This window comes from Vigna unguiculata, chromosome 4 (genome assembly GCF_004118075.2).
Source record: "Vigna unguiculata cultivar IT97K-499-35 chromosome 4, ASM411807v1, whole genome shotgun sequence".
In the NCBI taxonomy this organism is placed as follows: Eukaryota; Viridiplantae; Streptophyta; class Magnoliopsida; order Fabales; family Fabaceae; genus Vigna; species Vigna unguiculata.
Genome location: NC_040282.1, coordinates 15,265,229 through 15,286,003, shown reverse-complemented (window position 1 = coordinate 15,286,003; position 20,775 = coordinate 15,265,229). Strand labels below are relative to the sequence as shown.

The 20,775-nt window shown below is 33.8% G+C and overlaps 2 protein-coding genes across 2 annotated transcripts; both read right to left on the bottom strand.

Moving 5' to 3' along the window:
* Positions 1-7,952: 7,952 nt before the first annotated feature.
* Positions 7,953-9,205, bottom strand: LOC114180540. The gene is made up of 4 exons (XM_028066850.1): positions 9,073-9,205; positions 8,425-8,666; positions 8,179-8,346; positions 7,953-8,072 (listed from the first exon to the last, which is right to left on the bottom strand). Exons 1-4 carry the CDS (start codon positions 9,203-9,205, stop codon positions 7,953-7,955), a joined length of 663 nt encoding a protein of 220 aa, XP_027922651.1.
* An 864-nt stretch (positions 9,206-10,069) lies between these two features.
* On the bottom strand, positions 10,070-11,963 carry LOC114180539. Its single transcript, XM_028066849.1, has 6 exons — positions 11,773-11,963; positions 11,560-11,686; positions 10,859-11,131; positions 10,671-10,775; positions 10,458-10,591; positions 10,070-10,397 (listed from the first exon to the last, which is right to left on the bottom strand). Exons 1-6 carry the CDS (start codon positions 11,961-11,963, stop codon positions 10,070-10,072), a joined length of 1,158 nt encoding a protein of 385 aa, XP_027922650.1.
* Positions 11,964-20,775: the final 8,812 nt, after the last annotated feature.

Below are 20,775 nucleotides of genomic sequence, written 5' to 3'. Positions count from 1 at the left end.
AGTCTATCCATGCACACCTGTTCCAGATTTTCTTCACTTCCTTCCGGTCACTAATAACCATTTCAAAACACATGTACCAGTTAATTTACTTTATGCTAAAATAGATTTTTGTTTTTTTATTTGTCCGTATTTTTTAAATTCAGTTTACTTCTTGTTTTTAAATTTAAATTAATCTTTTATATTTCTAATCTAACTCAAAAAAACAAAAAAAAATCTTAACAGAATAACACTAATAAAAATTACCTGCTAGTATTTTGGGCCAATGATTACCCAATTAAAACGGCCTTTTACATTTTAAACCCTCACAATTTCTGGGGGCTTTCCTCCCGCACCCCATATTATTCTTCATGCACCCCAACCTAAGCAAAATGCCACAACTAGCCTTTGATTATAACTAAGGTTTTCATAACTTTCATCTCCTACACCGCACCTCCAAATCGTTCCCACCAACTCAAAAAAATTTGTTTATGTAGATATCTGCGAATAAAATTCACAACGGGTAAAAAATGAATATTATAAATAAATATACCTGCGAGTAACCATAACAACAAAAATAATTTTTACTAGAGGTTATTTATGGTATTTTCGGGGGTTTTAACCCCGCTAAGAGAGTTACCAACGGTTTGTTTTTCTCCTAGAAAAACTAATATCGTTAATTGATTACCGACGATTTTGACTAATCCTTATTAAAGTAGTACTTACCCATGATTTTCAAACCCCTGGTATTTACCGATGGTTTGAAACTCCCTGGTACTTACCGACGATTTGAAACCCCTAGTATTTAGTTGTGATTGTAGAACCCTTAGTAATTACCGATGGTTTTAAAACCCATGGTATTTACTCGCAATTTTAAAACCATTGGTAATTACCGACGGTTTTAAAATCGTTTTTAAAACTCTTAGTAATTACCGACAATTTTAAAACCCCTGATATTTACCTACAGTTTTGAAACCCCTGGTAATTATTAGCGGTTTTTAAATCCTTTATATTGTATAATAGTATTGAAAGTCCCTTTTTCACCCCTACAATGCAATTCATTATATATTCATGTTTTTACTTATTTTTCAAATTCTCTTAATTTTATTTGTTAGACCTTTTGAAAATATAATTCATAAAACATATGATAAGTAAAAATTCTAACATTTGGGTATTTGTTTATAATTAGATATAACATTCATAAAAGCAAGGAACATAGTCGATAAGTTCAAATTGAATAATAAAGTTTAAACATTCAAACTAATGAAATATTACAATATCTTTGTTCTAATTGTTATATATTCTAATAAGATTCTTCAACTATAAATCTTGATCTGAGTCATTTGTTTCTCCATTAGGTGTTGGCAAAAAGAAGGAAGTTGAGTGATTTTGAATGATGATCAAGCACTAATGAAGACAAAATGTTCAATTATGCAAATATTATCTTGTAAAATAAAATAAGTGTATTGTAGAATAGTTTAATTAAACTTAGAATCAGCAGCATGACATTCGTCTTTCTAGAAGGTTTCTTATTTTTAGAAAAATTACAGTGATAATCGATTATCACTATTGATAATCGATTATCACTATTGATAATCGATTATCTGTGCAGAACTTGTATTTTTTGAAAACCTACTGGAATAATCGATTATCTCCTGAAATAATCGATTATCCTGTTCAAAATTTGCTTTTTAGGAAACCTACTGGAATAATCGATTATCCTTAGTGATAATCGATTATCCTTGGCAGTTGGAACATAACGATTCAGTTTTTAACTTAAATTTCGAAAATCTACTGGAATAATCGATTATCCTTAGTGATAATCGATTATCCTTGGCAGTTGGAACATAACGGCTCAATTTTTAACCTAATTTTTGAAAACTCTATTTAAGGAACTTTAGCTCAACTTCAAACATACCTTTTTAAGATTCAGAGTTCTTTGGCTGTGACTGCAAAGTGTTGCTCTGTGAGATTCTTAAAGAAAGCTTTGAAAAACCTAGTGTGAGTGAGTGATAACTTTTTCTAAGTGAGTTCTTAGAAGATTGAGTGATGTGTTGTTGCTAGGAAAGCTGGTCATCCTCTGTGAGATTCAGGGGGAGTTATGTTCATCTCTTGTGGTTATTCAAGAGAGGTGTTTTCTAATCTTTACTCTTATATAATCTGTTGTAATTTGATTATTATAGTGATTGAGTTAATCTCTTTGTTTAAGAGATTAGCAACTGGACATAGGGTCTTTTGATCTGAACCAGTATAAATATCAGTGTGCATCTTCCCCTTAAACTCCTTATTTATCTGCACTTGCATTTAAGGTAACTATTATTTTAAGTTAATTAATTAAATTTTGAGAAAATTTTTAAAAACTGTCAAGATTTTTAAAAATCCAATTCACCCCCCTCTTGATTTTTGACCATTGTTTAGTCATTCCGCTGCGCGATACCAACAATTGGTATCCGAGCTTGCTTTGATAGTTACTCAAATTCTTCGAAAATGGTAGGGTCAAATCAAACTTTGTTGAAGGTGCGTCTATCAATAGACCTCCACTTTTCACAGGTGAAAACTATCCTTTTTGGAAAGTCAGAATACAAATATTTTTAGAATCAGTTGATAGGGGTATTTGGGATGCTGTTTTGAATGGACCATTTGTGCCTATTAACGTTGTTAATGAAGTGCAGGAACCAAAGCCTTTTGCTCAATGGACTGCTGATGAAAACAGGCGAGCTCAATATGACGTTAAAGCCAGAAACATTATATCATCTGCTCTAACTCTTGATGAATTCTACAGAATTTCTGTCTGCACCAGTGCACGTGAGATGTGGGAAATCCTTCGAGTGACTCATGAAGGAACTGACGATGTCAAACGGGCTAGAAAGAACTCCTTGATACAAGAATATGAGATGTTTCGAATGCAGCAGGGAGAAACCATCTACGATGTGCAGAAGCGGTTCACACACATTGTCAACCATCTCAATGGGCTAGGTAAAACCTTTGATACTGATGAACTTAACATAAAAATTCTTAAATCTTTGAATAGGACTTGACAGCCAAAGGTGACGGCTATCACGGAGTCACAAAATCTTGCAACAATGACCATGGCGGCTCTGTTTGGAAAACTGAGAGAGCACGAGCTTGAGCTGGGAAGACTGAATGATGAAGAAGATCAAGGAAGAAAGAAGAATATTGCATTCAAAACTGAGGTTGTAAAAGGCAAGAAGCAAAAAGAGGAAGAAGATTCTGATGATGATGAGAATCTCAGTCTCATGATAAAGAAGTTCACAAAGTTCATGAAGTCCAAAGGAAGAAATCAATTCAAGAGTAATAAGAAGGAGAATCAAGGAAGCTCCTCAAACTTTAAATGCTATGGATGTGGAGAAACAGGTCATGTAAAAGCAGATTGCCCAAATTCAAAAAGGAGTGATGAAAAGAAAAGCAAGAAATATTATAAGAAAAAGGCATACATAGCGTGGGAAGATAATGCCTCAAGTTCATCCAACTCTGAAGGATCCGATGAGGAAGAAGCAAACTTTTGCTTAATGGCCAATAGTGATCACTTTGACAGTAAGATCATCCTTTCATTCAAAAAATATTTTATCTACTTCAAAGCCTGTAGAACTTTTGCATATGGATTTATTTGGACCCTCTAGGATTAAGAGTTTGGAGGAAATTATTATGCTCTTGTTATTGTGGATGACTACTCTAGGTTTACTTGGACCTTCTTTCTTACTTTAAAAAGTGAAGCCTTTAAAGCATTTAAAAAATTTGCAAAATTAGTTCAAAATGAAAAAGATTTGAAAATTAAGATTATAAGAAGTGATCATGGTGGGGAATTTCAAAATGAGTTTTGAAAAATTTTGTGATAAAAATGGAATTTTGCATAATTTCTCTGCACCTAGGACACCTCAACAGAATGGAGTTGTAGAGAGGAAAAATAGATCCTTAGAGGAACTAGCTAGAACAATGCTAAATGAATATAATGTTCCTAAATATTTTGGGCTGATGCTGTGAGTACTGCATGTTATGTTTTAAATAGAATGCTTATTAGGCCTATTTTAAAAATTACTCCTTATGAATTATTTAAAGGTAGAAAGCCAAATATTGCTCATCTTAAAATTTTTGGATGCACGTGTTTTGTTTTAAATAATGGAAAAGAAAATTTAGGAAAATTTGATTCTAAAGCTGATGAGGCAATATTTCTAGGATATTCTCTTACTAGTAAAGCATATAGAGTCTTTAATCGAAGAACTTTGAATGTTGAAGAATCCATGCATGTTGTCTTTGATGAAGTTGTAGACCTTGAGGTGAACCCTCTTGAGTCAAATAAGCAAATTACAGGTGATGAAGAATATATTCAGGAGGCCCTTGATGAGATGTATTTAAATGAGAATCCACCTTATCAATCTGAAGATCTTGAAAAATGCTGGAAGTCACCAAGAGGACTATCTCTAGACAACATCATTGGTGATATTTCAAAAGGGGTAATCACTAGAAATATGAACAATTTCTGTATGAATGTTGCTTTTGTTTCACAGATTGAACCAAAAAATGTTCAAGAAGCTCTTCAAGATGATCAATGGTGCATTGCAATGCAAGAGGAGCTCAATCAATTTGAAAGAAATAAAGTATGGGAGTTGATTCCAAGAAATGAATCACTTCAAGTGATTGGAACAAGATGGGTTTTCAGAAATAAGATGGATGAAGATGGAAATATTACTAAGAACAAAGCTAGGCTTGTGGCAAAGGGATATCGACAAGAAGAAGGTATAGATTATGATGAAACATATGCCCCTGTTGCAAGGTTAGAAGCTATACGCTTACTTCTTGCTTATGCCTCTATTATGAAATTTAAATTATATCAAATGGATGTCAAAAGTGCTTTCCTAAATGGTTTTATCAAAGAAGATGTGTACGTTGAACAACCTCCTGGTTTTGAGGATTACAAATTTCCAAATCATATTTATAAATTGAAAAAGGCACTTTACGGTTTAAAACAAGCACCTAGATCTTGGTATGAACGCTTAAGCACATTTTTGCTCGAAAATGATTTTGAAAGAGGTAAAATAGACTCAACTTGTTTATTAAAAGAGTAGGTAAACACATTTTATTGGTTCAAGTGTATGTTGACGATATAATTTTTGGATCAACTGATAAATCTCTATGTGAAGGTTTTGCAAGCATAATGCAGGGTGAGTTTGAAATGTCAATGATGGGAGAATTAAACTTCTTCCTTGGTTTGCAAATTAAACAAATGGATGAAGGGACATTCATATCTCAATCTAAATATTGTAAGGAAATACTTAAAAAATTTGAAATGGATAATGCTAAAGCAGCAAGTACTCCTATGGCAACTTCCTGCTATTTGGATAAAGATGAATCAGGTATTGAGGTAAATCAAACCATGTTTAGAGGTATGATAGGATCTCTTTTATATCTTACTGCAAGTAGACCTGATATTATGCAATTTGTATGTGTTTGTGCTAGATATCAAGCTAATCCTAAGGAATCACATCTTATAGCAGTAAAAAGAATCTTAAAATATCTTAAAGGAACTATATCTTTTGGACTTTGGTATCCTTCTGGGGCATCACTTAGTTTAATAGGGTACTCTGATGCTGATTATGGTGGATGTAAAATAGATAGAAAAAGTACCAGTGGTACTTGTCACCTCTTAGGAAGCTCATTAGTTTCTTGGCACTCCAAAAAACAAGCCTGTGTGGCTTTGTCAACTACAGAGGCCGAATACATTGCTGCTGGCAATTGTTGTGCCCAAATCCTATGGATGAAGCAACAATTAGAGGATTACAGTATCTATCTAAATCATATACCTCTAAAATGTGACAATACTAGTGCCATAAACTTAACTAAAATCCCATAATGCATTCTAGGACAAAACACATAGAAATTAGACACCACTTCTTAAGGGATCACATAAGTAAAGGCAATTGTGTGATAGACTATGTAGACACCAAGCATCAATTGGCATACATCTTTACAAAGCCTTTAGCCAAAGACAGATTTTATGAGCTTAGGAGAGATTTAGGAATATTAGAAGTCTCTTGAAAGAGCAATAACCTTCATTTTTCATATTTTCGTAAAACAGCGCTCAATAATCGATTATCACTCATGATAATCGATTATCTTCTCCCGAAATAAGTTCTAAATTCCTGGAATAATCGATTATCAAGCAGAATAATCGATTATCATGACCCTGATCAAAATACTCAAAATCGTTCTGGAATAATCGATTATTACTCACAATAATTGATTATTTGCTCATACCAATCATTTCTGGAATTCATATTATGAAACAATAATCGATTATCACTCAGGATAATTGATTATTGCACGACGTTATGTAAAAATTTTCGAAAAAATAGTCGTTGTAACGACTAGATTTGCCTTGATTTTCGCATTTTAGTCGTTGGGAGTCTACTCTTTATAAATTAAGAGTCCCAATTTCAACTATTCACGCAAAAAACAAACTCCTTTCATCATTTGCCCTCTTTTTCTTTTAAAACCCTAAAGACCCCTTCAGTGTCATCTTTTGCTCTTAACAATCAGTGCCATGGCAGAATCATCTCGCAGAAAGATTCCAACACGTAGATGAACTGCTCCACGTCCAACTCAACCTTCCCTCAGATCAGCATCCATTGAAGGTTGGATCTCTGACGAAGATCGAAGGGATGAATTCGTTCAGATTTGGAAAAACAAAGCACTCATCTCTCCCAAGTACATCACTCTTCGAAAATTCACAACTGCATGTTTTGAGTTTCCTGCTCTCTTTAATTTTCAAGGCATCAGACCATTTGTGGAAATGCAAGGAAACTACTATCCTGATCTTGTACGAGTTTTCTACTACAATCTCAAGATCAGAGATGAAGTTGCTTTATCAAAGGTGAAAGGAGTGGACATTATCATCGATAATGATATTTGGGAAAATGTGGCGAAATTTCCCATCAATGATGCTGCGGAATCAATTCTCCATGGGATTGATGGCTTCAATCGAATCCTGGCCTATCAATCTTTCTTACACAACACAACACAGGATGTTGGGAGACAATTATTGGCTGGAGGACTAAAAATGGATGAAAGACTCATCCATTACTTAATTGTCTGGATTTTGTGTCCTAGAGGAGCCAATCATGCTCAGTGCTCAGAGGCTGACCTTCTTATCATGTATGCGATTCTAAATCGTGTTCCGATAAAATGGTCTAGTTTAATCCTTGACACTATGCTCAAAGCAAAGAGGTACCCACAATATCCTCTCCCATATTCCCTCTTAATTTCAAGGATTTACGAATACAAGGGAGTTGATACCACAGGGGAGCTTTGTCAAAGTACCTTACGTGCAAATGAAATTGCTGAAAGTTCTCTCAAACAACTAAAGTTTGTTCCTCTTGGTAATACCTATGTCCATAGAGATGATATGCCCAACTATGATGCTGAAGATGAAGAACTTCCTCCTACTGATCCCATACCTCCTGCTACACAAAATGTTGGCTCTTCAAGTGGTGCTGGCTCATCTTTCTCTATAGAAGACAACATAGCCAACATGAACAAACGACTAGAGGAATTATTTCTTCTATCTAACTCTCGTCATGAAGAAGTTGTCGGGCTCATTAGGGGGATTGATACTAGAATTTCCCATTTAGAACATAGGTTTGATGAGGAATTCACTCATGATGATGACATGAGTGCATAATTTTAGGGGGAGGATTTCTAACATATGTTTTACCACTGCTTGTAGTCTCTTTTAATTTCTGAATCAATAAATGATTAAGTATTTTATCTCCTGCTGTGTGCCCTCAAGCATTATTTCATTTAGGGGGAGCTCTACCCTTTTCTCATATGATCAAAAAGGGGGAGAATAAGTTTAAATGATAAAGACACATTATTTTATTTTAACCATTCTCTTTGCAAGTCTCTAAATTGCAGGAAGCAACAAGTCCTTAAACATAATTCAAAAAACTAAAACATAAATTTCATTTGAAGATATGTAGTATTGTCACCATTTCATCTCTTTTCCTTGCAAGGCTCTTAGATCCACCTGTGTGAGCAATGGTTTGCTTTTTCCTATTCTCTTTATTTTTTAGGGCATGGTCCTAATCATCAACATAGAAAAATTATTAATTATGAATAAGGTTGATGAAAAAAGAATTTCAATTATACCTTTGTTTTTGAATTTAGACAATACTCAATAAAAGAAACCCATTGGTCTCTATCTATTCCTTTTGGAGCCATTGTGATCAATTCATCTCTAGTACATGTACCATCATTCCTTTGTTGCCACAATTCTTGTCTATAGTCTCTCCACTTTTTGTTAAGTGATTTGAGAACATGGTTTACATGAACATCAAAATGGACATCAAACTTAACCTTCAAAATATGAAACAATCAAAATTAACAATAATCATGGTATAATTAAATTATAAATTCAGCTTTTACATTCCTTACCTGAATAGTGTTTTTAAGTATATCTTCTTTATAATCTTTAGGAATCTTCCTCCAACTAAAATAGCTAATAGGAAAAGCATTGGAGTTTCTTGAAACACTACCTAAAAACCTATTCAATAATGCTCCACTATCTCCAATTGGTTGAGTCTCATTATTCCAGTGAACACCAATCCTTTCATTTGTAGGTAAATTGCATACATCATTGGCTCGTAGCTGTTTTGCATTTATCTTTCCTTGATCATCTATAAAGTTTGAAAAACAAATTAAATAATGCATATTTAACTAAAAATTTGCATGATTAAAAATAAGAATTTAGCGTAGACAGAATTTGATTACAAGTTTAAGATATTTGATACTTCAAAATTTTAACTGGATTAAAAATACTGGACATTAGAAGGACTACTTTAGATCTCAAATTTAAAGAAAAATATAGAAATGATTAGAAAATTATTGCTTGGAAACATATATATATATATATATATATATATATATATATATATATATATGTATATATATATATATATATAAGTTTCAATTTGTCATGGAGTTACTAAAACTGTGTTTCAGCACACAATTCAATTAAACTTAATTACAAAAGGGTCTTAAGTAATTTTCAAAGAATATGTGTAATATTAAATAGTTGCATACTAATAACATCAACAAACCATGTTGCTTTTGGTGTTGCAAGCCTTTGTTGATCTTCTTGCAACTCAGTCTCCTCACTTTCTTCCTCTTCACTTTTAGAATATACATATGATGTACTAGTTGAATATATCCTCATTTTCAAGGTTTTTGGAAATAAATTACTTGGCTTAGGTGCAGATGTAGATGGCGGGGGATCTTGTTCATTACTTGGTTGAGGTGCAGGTGTAGGTAGAGGGGGATCCTGTTTAGTACTTGGCTGAGGTGCAAGTGGAAGGGGAGAGGGAGCATGTTCACGGTAAAGTGTCTTTAAATTCCCTATGTCAAAGATATAAAATATATAATGTTTTGTTGAAGGAAAAACCAATTATACAAAAATACATAAATACTTACTGTAGAAACGGGTCAACTATGGTGCAATTAGTTAGAACATGATGACGTGCTTGCAACTTTTCCTTTGCCGATAGAGTGAAATAAGCAAAAGCCCCGACTGGTTTCACTACAAGAAAAACTCGATTTACCTACAGCCAAAATCCGTATGTAACTAACAAAATTCGTAGGTAAGAGAGTATTACCTACGGATTACATACGGACAAAAATCCGTATGTAAATATGTCGTAGCTAAATTTACATATGGATTTATCCGTATATAATTACATACAGATATATCCATAGGTAATTACTACGGATATCCGTATGTAATTACCTACGGAAGAATCCGTATGTAATTACCGGACTGCTACTAAATTGCACAGCTTTCAACTTGTATTAGTTTTAATGAAACTATTTTATAGAACACCTGTACAAACCTGGACATAATAGTTTATCATAAAAATTCAAAACATAACTACATAGCAGAGAATTTATATAACATCAAAGTTGTTAAATACAATATTCGTACCTAGGTTTTAACAAACAAAGTCAAAGATCCAAAGACAATAAAATACAAAAATATGAATACAAAAACATGCAGTGATAATATATAATACAAAAAGAAAGTCTACTAATAATCACGATAAGGACGAGGTGAAGTAGGGGCTTCTTCATGATCTTGTTCCACTTGTTGATGCTGCACTTGATTCTCTTGTTCAGCCTGATTCCCTTGCTCAGTATTTGGCTGCTGGAAAATAGTTTGTGCAACCGCTGCTGCTGGAGGTGGCAAATACTGGATGATCGCACCAATAAAATTTTGTATCGTATCAAATTGGGTTTGAAATTGGGAACTCATTTGACGAATGCGCTCTTCACTAGTTGCTAGTCGCGTTTGAAGTTGAATAATCTGCTCTGGATTTACTTGCTGACTAGAAGATGCTTGTGTCTGTTGTATGTAACTATCAACACAATCATCATTAGAATCAACATGTCCAACCCCATACACTCATCCCTTGTACCTTCCACCTGCCGCCTCTAACCAACATCTGTTCCTTAGTCTCTCCTCCTCAGCAGGGTCCATGGGTGTGGATTGTGAGACACCAACAGATGCAGTCTCAGATAATGCTTGAGAAAATCTATTTTGAAATTCTTCCTGTTCAAATAAGAAATGCTTGTATTAAAATAGTAAATAATTGAGGTGTCAAACTGTAAAAAACATGGTAGAAACTAACATGTGTCCGCCTAGATCTCTCATCGACAAAATCCCCTGTAGCCTTTCGTATGTGCGTTTGTTCAAAGATTTCATCAACATGGACTGCACGACCAAGCTCCTCTGTCTGAAACAAAAAAAGTTTATAAATGAAACAATTCTTATTACGTCATACATGAATAGGACATATATAAAGATGTCATACCAAACGAATAGCATGGTCATGCACGCTGATAGATCCCCCGTGTGCAAACTCCCACCTTTCTCAGATAATCGGTTTTTCTTAGCTGTATCACATTTCTCTCGATACATAGGCATGTTCCATTTCTCCAACAAACTGTTCCAAATAGAATCTCCAATCCAATTAGGCCTCTTACCTTCTCTTCGAGCCTCTTTAAACATCTCTGAAAGTCTATGAGATGCTTTGGAGTGAAAATTTTTTAGAATTCTATCCTCGTCCTCAACCCTCCATGACACCTTTCTCTAAGATTGCAATGAATATAGGTTAAAATTGTATAATAATAAAGTAGAATAGAAATATCAATATGATAAATGAGTATTGAAATTCAAGAGTTTTATACAAGTTTGAAGAAATATTGAAAGTGTAAGAAGAAAATGGAGCTTCAGCTATAAATGATGAGACAAATAAAATCAAGACGTTGCATTGTGAAATGAATGACATCTTTATGAATGTAAGATCTATTTCAAATGGAGCAAAGTGCATGGAAAATGGAACATGGATGACAAGTACACAAGAAAGGATTTACACTATCAATCGCATATCACTATTTATTTTTCAAAAATAGGAGACTCAAATTTTAAGTATGAGCTTGTGATTAGATAAGCATTTTCGAAACTGATTGATAAAACATATCAATACATTAATTGTCCTAGAATAACTATATTGGTACCTTAAAACGTTGGAAGTAAAGACCTCTCTCACTTTTAGGGATTGTTCCCCATGTTAGCCATGGCTGATCAAATTGCTGCTTAATTGTGGCTGTGATGGCTTTTGATGCAACTTTTGATGGATAAAACCTAAACCAAATACAATTCAAACATTATAATACAATAAATTGATATACCAACATTAAATTATATACAAAAGTTTATAATATTGTTACCCTCCACCAACAGGTCGAATCATAGGACGATTATTGGACTCCTCTTCCACATTAATATCATTAACTGCATCCATATCATTAATTGCTGAACTTGAATGTGTCCCTGGGATATGTGTAGAAGTTGATGGTGCAACGTTTGTGGTAGGAGTTGATGGATTAGAAGCAACACGGGGGAAAGGGATGATGTGCATTGATCAACTGGTAATAATACATTGGATGGTCCAACATGGGTTGCTTGTCCACTTGATCCAACAATAGGAGGTGGTGTAGGTGTCAACCCAGCAACATCCAATGCAGGTGGGGTGGATCTAGCAGTGGAGGTTGAAGTAGGTGTAGTTGGCTGAGTGGATGGAGGATTTATATTGTTTATACGAGATAATAACTTCACCACATAAGTTTTTTTCCCCTTCCCCTTATTGGCATGACTTGACGAGGGAAGAGGACGGTCAGAACCACCGATGACATCTACATGAATAAAATACTTGAATATTTTAGTACCTCCATCATAAGAGTGATGGTTGAAGAAGAAATATCAACACGAAATGCTCTAATGAATTCAACAAGTCTACTTTATCCTAACAACACTAATTATGCAATAAGGATGCAAAATAGATGGTAAAACCTAAAATCTTGCATGAAAACTAAATTGGACAGATTCTACTACAGCAGGAACTTGTTAATAAAATGACAAGAAATTGGCAGCAATAGATTTCATGACACACAATTCATTTGACAACAACTACTTCACATATTTGATTGAGAAGAAAGGTCTTTTTCACTCAAATAAAGTGCTATTCAGTGGAGAATATTGCCAACAGTACCTATACAATTGCAATGTAAGTTTTTACCCTTTAGAAATGTAAGGAATAAACAAAGTTAAATATCAGAGCAAAATAGACACTAAATTTACATTAATAATAATAATAATAATATAATAATCACAATAAAATAGATTTTACATTTTCCCTAATATAGAGGAACCTTAAAAGTCTTTAACAAATAACCAACATCATACCTCAGCAGCAATAGCTTGAGAGACAATGTACTTTGACTCTGTCTTGAATTTCCTCCACAAGGACTTGAACTGGACAAGTGTATCAATGTACTCTGTCAATGACAATTTCACACATAACTACTTAAAGCCCAGGATAAAAAATGCTATGAAAATGACAACAACTACTTCAATAATTTGATTCAGAATAATGGTCTTCTTCACGGATCATGTGCTATTTAGTGGAAGGAATTAAGTAAAATGATTCTTTAATCCAATCATGCATTCTTAATTTATTTCATAGATATAGCATTCAACAAGTCTACTTTCTCTTACCAAAACTCAATTATTCAATAAGGATGCAAAAAGAATTATTATATTCTCTGCCACATACCTAAAATCACTACCACAAGAGAAAAGTAGTGAACAAGAAAGGCATCGTAAAAGCCTTTGATATTGATTTTTTGTACTAAGCATTCTCAAACTCATAGAGAAAGGGAGTTCATCATCTCCCAAAACAGGCTTGCTTTTGTACTAAACAATACTATGTTGTAATGAATTCAACAGTTAAGATGCAAAATAGATGCTAAAACCTAAATTTTTCTTGAAAACTAAAGTTAGACAAATTTTACTACAGAATGAACTTGTTAATATTGATAATGACAAGAAATTGGAAACAATAGATTTGGTGACAATATTTGTATAGAGTTGTAGATGTGTTAAGTTAAGCAATAACTAAAGAAGTAAAAAACACAACATGTATAGAGTTGTGCAACATGTCTAAATCTTTGCAAAAAATGAATCCAAAATACATGAACATGTCTACATCTATTCAGAGCTAGAGTTCTCAAGTTCATCTCCATGGTCATCTTCACTTTCTCCCTCTTCTCCCATTCTTCCCATTCAGTTGTCTCTTCATCCATATGACCTTCAAATGATGATACATTAATGGGGTCCACTTCTTCCAGACCAGCTTGTATATCTTGCAATCTGATAACTTCTTCAACTTCAATGATTTCATTAACATGTGACATTTCCTCCACTTCGTATGGCACTTCGACTTCTACATCATTAGAATCTATTCGACCTCTAGGCTTGGTCTTTATAACAACACACCAACCACGTTTATCTGTGCGTGATGCTGGATATGGTACATAATACACTTGTTGTACATTATGTGCAATTATAAAAGGATCAAATAGCATATATCTTTTATCCATTCGAATATCCACAGTGCCATATTTTGAATCCACTCTTGTACCTATTCTTGATGGATCAAACCAATCACAATAAAATAAAACAATTTTCTTTTTGGCAGTTGAAGAATTGTACTCCACCTCATACATGTGTTTAATCACACCATAGAAATCATCTTCACCTCCTTCTATAAGCCCCGTTACATGAACCCCACTATTTATCGTTCTCTTGCCCTGGCTCCATGCATGAGTATGGAATTTGTATCCATTCGCAAAGAAGGTGTGCCATTCCTTTACACATCTTAAAGGACCAAGTGATAAATCTCTGAGATGTTGGTTCCTCACACTTAAGGGTTCTTTATGAACCTACATACATAAAATGTGTGAACCTATTGAAGGAGTGATTAAAGAAGTCATGTAAAAGTATTTTCAAGAAAATGATGATACATACTTGTTCCCTAAACCACAAAGGGAAATTTGAATGTATATGAGTCGAAGCATTTGACTCAAAATTTGATTAGATTGTAAGAAGGAGCTGTCCACACATGTGATGATATTGGTCAATGAAAATTTAATAAAAATTATGAAGTATTTTGAAAAATAATAATGTGAGTGGCTTACTCAATGTAAGGTTGAACTTCATTGCAATTGATTAATACATGAACATGAGCTGAGGTCAATTCTTCATTATTTAACCAATGAGTTGATTCCTTCCCAGAATGACGGTCAAGTTGGTCAAATACTGATAATGTTGTCGAAAGCCTTCCACTTTCAATTTCAACTTCATTTCTACTACTATGTGGTCTTAACATAAAGTTGTTGAAGTAGTGGGAACAAAAATGAGTTGTCTCCCTATGCAAATATGATGCACAAATAGATCCTTCAACCCTAGCTTTATTCTTAACTGATCGTTTAGCATATCCCATGAACCTACAATTATGAAAGTGGTATGTTAGGATTGATAATTATTTCCAAATCTGAAGACTAAAGACATATTATTACCTTTCAAATGGGTACATCCACCTATACTGGACTGGTCCACCAAGTCTTGTCTCATATGCTAGATGGATAGGGAGATGTTCCATAGAATCAAAGAATGATGGAGGAAATATTCTTTCCAACTTGCAAAGAATGATTGGAAAGTTTTGTTCCATCACATTAAGGTCCTCCTTCTTCACTGTTGTACAACACAAATCTTTGAAAAAATGACTTACCTCAATAATGGGATTTAGAACATGAGTTGGTAAAGAACTAAATGCTATAGGAAGTAAGCATTCCATGAATACATGACAATCATAACTTTTCATCCCAATCACCTTTCCCCTGTTGATATCAACACACCTTGACAAGTTGGAGGAATATCCGTCAGGCATCTTAAGATCTTTTAGCCAATGACACACCTGTTTTATTTGGTCTAGTGAAAGTGTGTAATTTGCTTTTGGCTTATACATCTTTCCATTACTATGACACTTTAGCTCCAAGTCTTTTCGTCTACAATACAAACCTAAATCCATTCGGGCCTTATCATTGTCTTTTGTCTTCCCACTGACATTCATCACTGTATTAAAGATGTTATCAAAGAAATTTTTTTCAATATGCATAACATCAAGATTATGTCTTAACAAATTATCCTTCCAATAAGGAAGATCCCAAAAGATGTTTCATTTCGTCCAATTATGCCACTCCCCATATCCATCTATTCTTTGTACACCAGTTTCAGTTACTTTAGGATAATCCTTCACTCTATTCCAAACTTCTATTGGTGTCAATTTAGTTGGTGGAACATCCATGTCAACTTCTCCCTTCTTGAAAGCATTCTTATTCCTCCTAAATACATGGCCATTTGGTAAAAACCTACGATGGGAGTCAAACCACGAATTTTCCCCCCATGATATAATCTAAAAGCCTTTGTATGCTCCATGTAGTGCGGGCATGCCAATTTGCCATGAGTACCCCAACCGGATAACATACCATAAGCAGGGAAATCGTTAATTGTCCACATCAACATGGCCCTCATCATAAAGTTTTGTTTCCTTGAAATATCGTATGTTAGGACTCCAGTCCATAACTTTTTCAAATCGTCTATCAAAGGCTCTAAAAAAACATCAATTCCAACCTTTGGATTGAATGGCCTTGGAATTAGACAAGTCAAAAACATGTAAGGTTTAGACTTGCAAATTTCTAGAGGAAGATTGTATGGGGTCACAATTATTGGCCAACATGAATATGGTATATTTGATGCCTGCACATATGGGTTAAAACCATTAGAGCATAAACCAAGTCGCACATTGCGTGCCTCAATGGAAAAATCGGGATATACTCTATCAAAATGCTTCCAAGCCTCTCCATCACATGGATGACGCAATACACCATTTGTGGTCTTGTTCTCATAGTGCCATGTCATGTCTCCTGCAGTTTGTGTTGAGGCATACATTCTTTGTAACCTTGGAATAATCGGCAAATAGAACATCGTCTTTATAGGAACTTGATTTTTATTACTTGCTTCTGTGTTGTGGTGCCGATATCTTGGCTTTCGACAAAATTTGCATTCAAGCAATGCACCATCATTCTTACCATATTAATTATCATAGAAGAGCATGCAACCATCCTCGCAACAATCAATCCTCCTAACCTCTAATCCTAACTTCGAGACTAACTTTTTTGCATCGTAGTAACTTTTAGGAAAACCCGTTTTGATGGGTGTTACATCCAATAGCATTTTTGAAATAAACTCTAAGCATTGGTCAGGAACATTCCAATTGGACTTGGAAGCTAATAGCCTAACACACATAGATAATTTAGAGTCTGAAGCCCCTTCATACAACGGCTTATTTGCATCCAACAAAAGGTTATAAAATCTTTGAGTTTCTTCATTCGGAGCCTCTTCCATGTTATCCGAATTTGATCGTTGGAATGGCTCACGTTGGTTAAGAGCATCATGAACCATGTCTTGCATCGACATAAATTGGTCATCTCTTGACTTCCTATGTACACCATCCCTCCCAAAACCCATGCAATTATCATCATTATCAAAATGACCTTCTGGCATTCGTTCACTGTGATCTGTCCATATCCAATAATTAGGCTTGAAACCATGTTTGTAAAGGTGAACCTTCACAACTCTTTCCTTCAAAATCTTTGTACAATCGCACTTACTACATGGACATCGAACTCCACCATCATTGTGATAACAAGACTCTTTCAAAGCACCTCTTCCTTTATGACACCTATCATACATCCTTCCACGGTTTGATGGAAATTTATCCATGTTCTGTACATATACCAATTAACGAAAAATTAGGAAATAATTATTACAAGGCTCTATACATAGAGCAAGATACAATAGGTATACTTTAACTAACTTAACAACAAGTATTTACCTATAACTATTTGACAGTTGCAACTACAATTGTCTTATAATTACTTATACCTTACTCAAAGCCCATTATAAGGCTACAAACTACAAGCCTAATAAGGCTTAATCTAAAAAAAAAATAAAAAATAAAGACTACAGCATCACAAAACTTTTTATACAAATCTAAGTGATTTCATTTTCTCTGAACTTGGGAGAGAGGACAACAATCTTTGTTGTCAAAACTGATTTACTATTTTGACTAGTGTTGTCCAGTTTTGTTGTTAAAATTGATTCCCAAAGTATTTTAGTTCATTTTCTATTAACCTTTGTTCACTATTTTTAGTTTAATTTGTTGTATCTATTCTCAGATTTTAGTTTTATTTTAGTAAATTATTCAATTTTAGTTGAATCTGAGATTGAAGAATAAATTTGGCATCGTGTTAATTACTCTTTTTACCAAGAAATTGTTCCATTAAAAAAAGAATCATGATAAAATCACATGCCAATTCACCTTAATAATTTATTCAAAAAAATATTACCAAATCAATGATCGGAACATAAATTTCATTATATTCTATTGTACTCATAAACATTTTTAAAACTGAACTAGTTTTAAAATTTAGCTGGTTTAAAACTAGCTATAACATTTAACTAGTTTCAAAATAAAAACTTTTAGATTAAATTGGTCCCTGTCTTAAGATTAAGTCACTCCATTATTTATCATATAAACAATATAATGTTAATGACATATATAAATATCTTAACCTAACAATTATTTTGACTATCTACGAAGTTAGCCAATGGGAGATAATTACGAGAGATATTCCAATGTGGACATAAGGTGGTTTTGTAAAATTCAATTAACTTAAAGTTCACTTTTACTTCTGTATAAAATCATTTTTACATCAAATAAAAATATCATTTTGAAAGTTATATTGATCTTTGAAACCAAGATAATTGCTTAAAGTTGCAATCCCTTTAATTCCAAAGAACACAAAGATGTAAGATTTGTAAGTTTGAACATGGATGGGGATGATTCTTGTGTTGTGGGTGTGAAGAGTATGTGATGAAGGAAACTATATATCAAGAACCATTAGCAGATAACTGGATTATCTACAAGTGTTTTAAGGAAAGAATACTCCTAATTATTTTTCATAAGAAACTTGAGATTTTCTCAAATATAAAAAAATAAATAAACAAGAAGTAAGAGAATAAAAAATGGTTTATTTTAATGTGAAAAAGTGGCCTAAGCACCGAAAATGCCAAAACATTTTGTAAAAGATGAACCTTGCAGGTTCGTAATTTATGTCTTATAATTAACTAAATCGATTGGAATAATTTGGTCACAACAAACTTTTACTTTAAACATGTTAGATAAGCATTTTCAATGGCATAAACTATTGATATAGGATATTTATTGATTTTAAACTATTATTTTTAATAGGAAAATTTAGAAAGCCTCTTTAATCACATTTAGCGAATTCTTTCTTTTCTTTCACAATGTTTTAATGACATTATATTAATACTTTTTCTTTCAAGAACTAAAAATATCCAAACATGAATTGCTTTGAAATTCATACGTACTTTTTATCTTCTTATACATTTTCTTATAATCAACTTTCCAAAGGAGAAGTAAAAGTAAAAATATATAATTCTTCTATGGTTTTAAACTGATGTAACCACACCTTAAAAAACCTTTAACCAAAATCAGTTTTTTCAACACTCTTCTAAACTAACAATTGGATCAGTGTCCCAGTAGTTAAACTGACATGTTGAACAAATTTTGAAAACATGGGAAGGAATAGTTACAAGGAAAACATAATAGGTACTAAAGTTGACAGTTACTAACTATCCTAAAAACTTTGAAACTGTCGTTTTGTCTGTCCTTTTACCTTCTAAACTCAAACCACAGAGACAACAAACAAATTTTTTCATACGCACACACACACACTCTTCTAACTCAACTCCACACGTGCAAATACAACAATTCTTTTTCTTTTCTTTTATTATCTCGTTCTTGTTCTTGTTCTCTAAATCATGTTTGATTCTCTCTGCAATCCACCCCTTCTTATTATTCTCCTCATCTGCAGATTCCCTCCTCACCCACCCCACACAACCCATCTTACTGCCTTTCTCTTCATTGCTTTCGAAGCCAAGAATCTCTTTGATTCCTCTCTTTCATTTACAAAATGGGTTTATGCAGAAGTAAAAGTGAACTTTAAGTTAATGCACTTTTGAATTGAAGTCACGTTTTAGTGCTAAAATCCTTTTAATAAATGTGTGTGTGAATACTTTCGTGCACATGTTTTATGTATCATTATGTGTTTATAATGAATCTTTATAATCCCAACATGTTCTTAAAGTACTGTGACCTAACCTAATAGAAGAAAGAAAAGAGGTACAACTCTTAAAGAAATCCATTTAAGTCAAGTTCGTGTCACTGCCTATGAACTGTAAGGTACAACTCTATCTCTTCCATCCATAAACAAATATGATTGCGTGGTTTATATTTCACAAAACTAGAACACATTCTCAGGAATTTCGAAAAGAAAAAATAGAGATTGAGTTGAAGGAGAATTAGAATGTTGCGTCTTGAAGGGGTGAGGACTGAAGGACCTGAAACCAATAAGCTACAGTGTAGAACTATTGTGTTTAGTTGGAAAAATTGACAAAACCCCTAATACTTTGCACCAGGCACCCCTATTTTTAAGGGGCAATTAAGAGGTCAAGAACCAGCCTATGACTCGCTGGTTAGCAGAACCAAGGGCAGCCCCTCAAGGGTCCCACCCCCACCAAAACAAGATTACTTACTTCATCACTAACCAAAAACCAAAACAAACCAGTGTGGGTCAACACACAAATAAACTAATAACTTCAGAGATGGAAAACAAACACCCCATGGCATAAAAGTGTGGAAGACAAGACACAAAATACTTCTTCTTCACCTCAGTTTCTCGTTTGTCTCTCACCCCACACTTCCACTAAATCCTAACCCATTTTCTCGTCACAGATTTTTTATTCCTAAACCATTTCAGCCTCCTCCCATAATTCTTATCGAGGGTTTTGAACAAATTAACAATTTTCTTTGCAACTAACATAGACAAATAAAAAGGAAACATTGAAATTATGAAACATACCTTCAGAGCACTGTGAATCTTCCCAAAACACAGCAGCTCGCCTCAATCCCATGGTAGTGCAGATTTAGGGTTTTAGGAATTTAGGGATTTACGTAGGAATGCAGATTATACTTACCCGTTGAAAGAAAAGAATGAAATCCAAAAGAAAGAAGACTGAGTTAGCGTTGGAAGTTGGAAGAACAAGCTTCTTCTTCTTTTTTTAGTGAAAGCGGGGTAGTGAGCGTGAGAGAGAGTGGTGAGAGCGAGAGTAGTGAATGAAGAAGATTGAATGAAGAAGAAAGATGAAGAGCGGTGAGCGAAAATGAGCAAGGGAGATTAACGAGC

Bases quoted from the DNA above. Each gene is read 5' to 3' on its own strand.
- LOC114180539 (XM_028066849.1), bottom strand. From the start codon at position 11,963: ATGCACATCATCCCTTTCCCCCGTGTTGCTTCTAATCCATCAACTCCT. The intron at 11,132-11,559 runs GTACCAATATAG...TTGCAATCTTAG, and splicing joins TTTACTTCCAACGTTTTAAG to AGAAAGGTGTCATGGAGGGT. The intron at 10,776-10,858 runs GTTTGGTATGAC...TTTTTGTTTCAG, and splicing joins CGTGCATGACCATGCTATTC to ACAGAGGAGCTTGGTCGTGC.
- LOC114180540 (XM_028066850.1), bottom strand. From the start codon at position 9,205: ATGAGGATATATTCAACTAGTACATCATATGTATATTCTAAAAGTGAA. The intron at 8,347-8,424 runs GTAAGGAATGTA...CATATTTTGAAG, and splicing joins TACTTAAAAACACTATTCAG to GTTAAGTTTGATGTCCATTT. The intron at 8,073-8,178 runs GTTTCTTTTATT...GTTGATGATTAG, and splicing joins GAATAGATAGAGACCAATGG to GACCATGCCCTAAAAAATAA.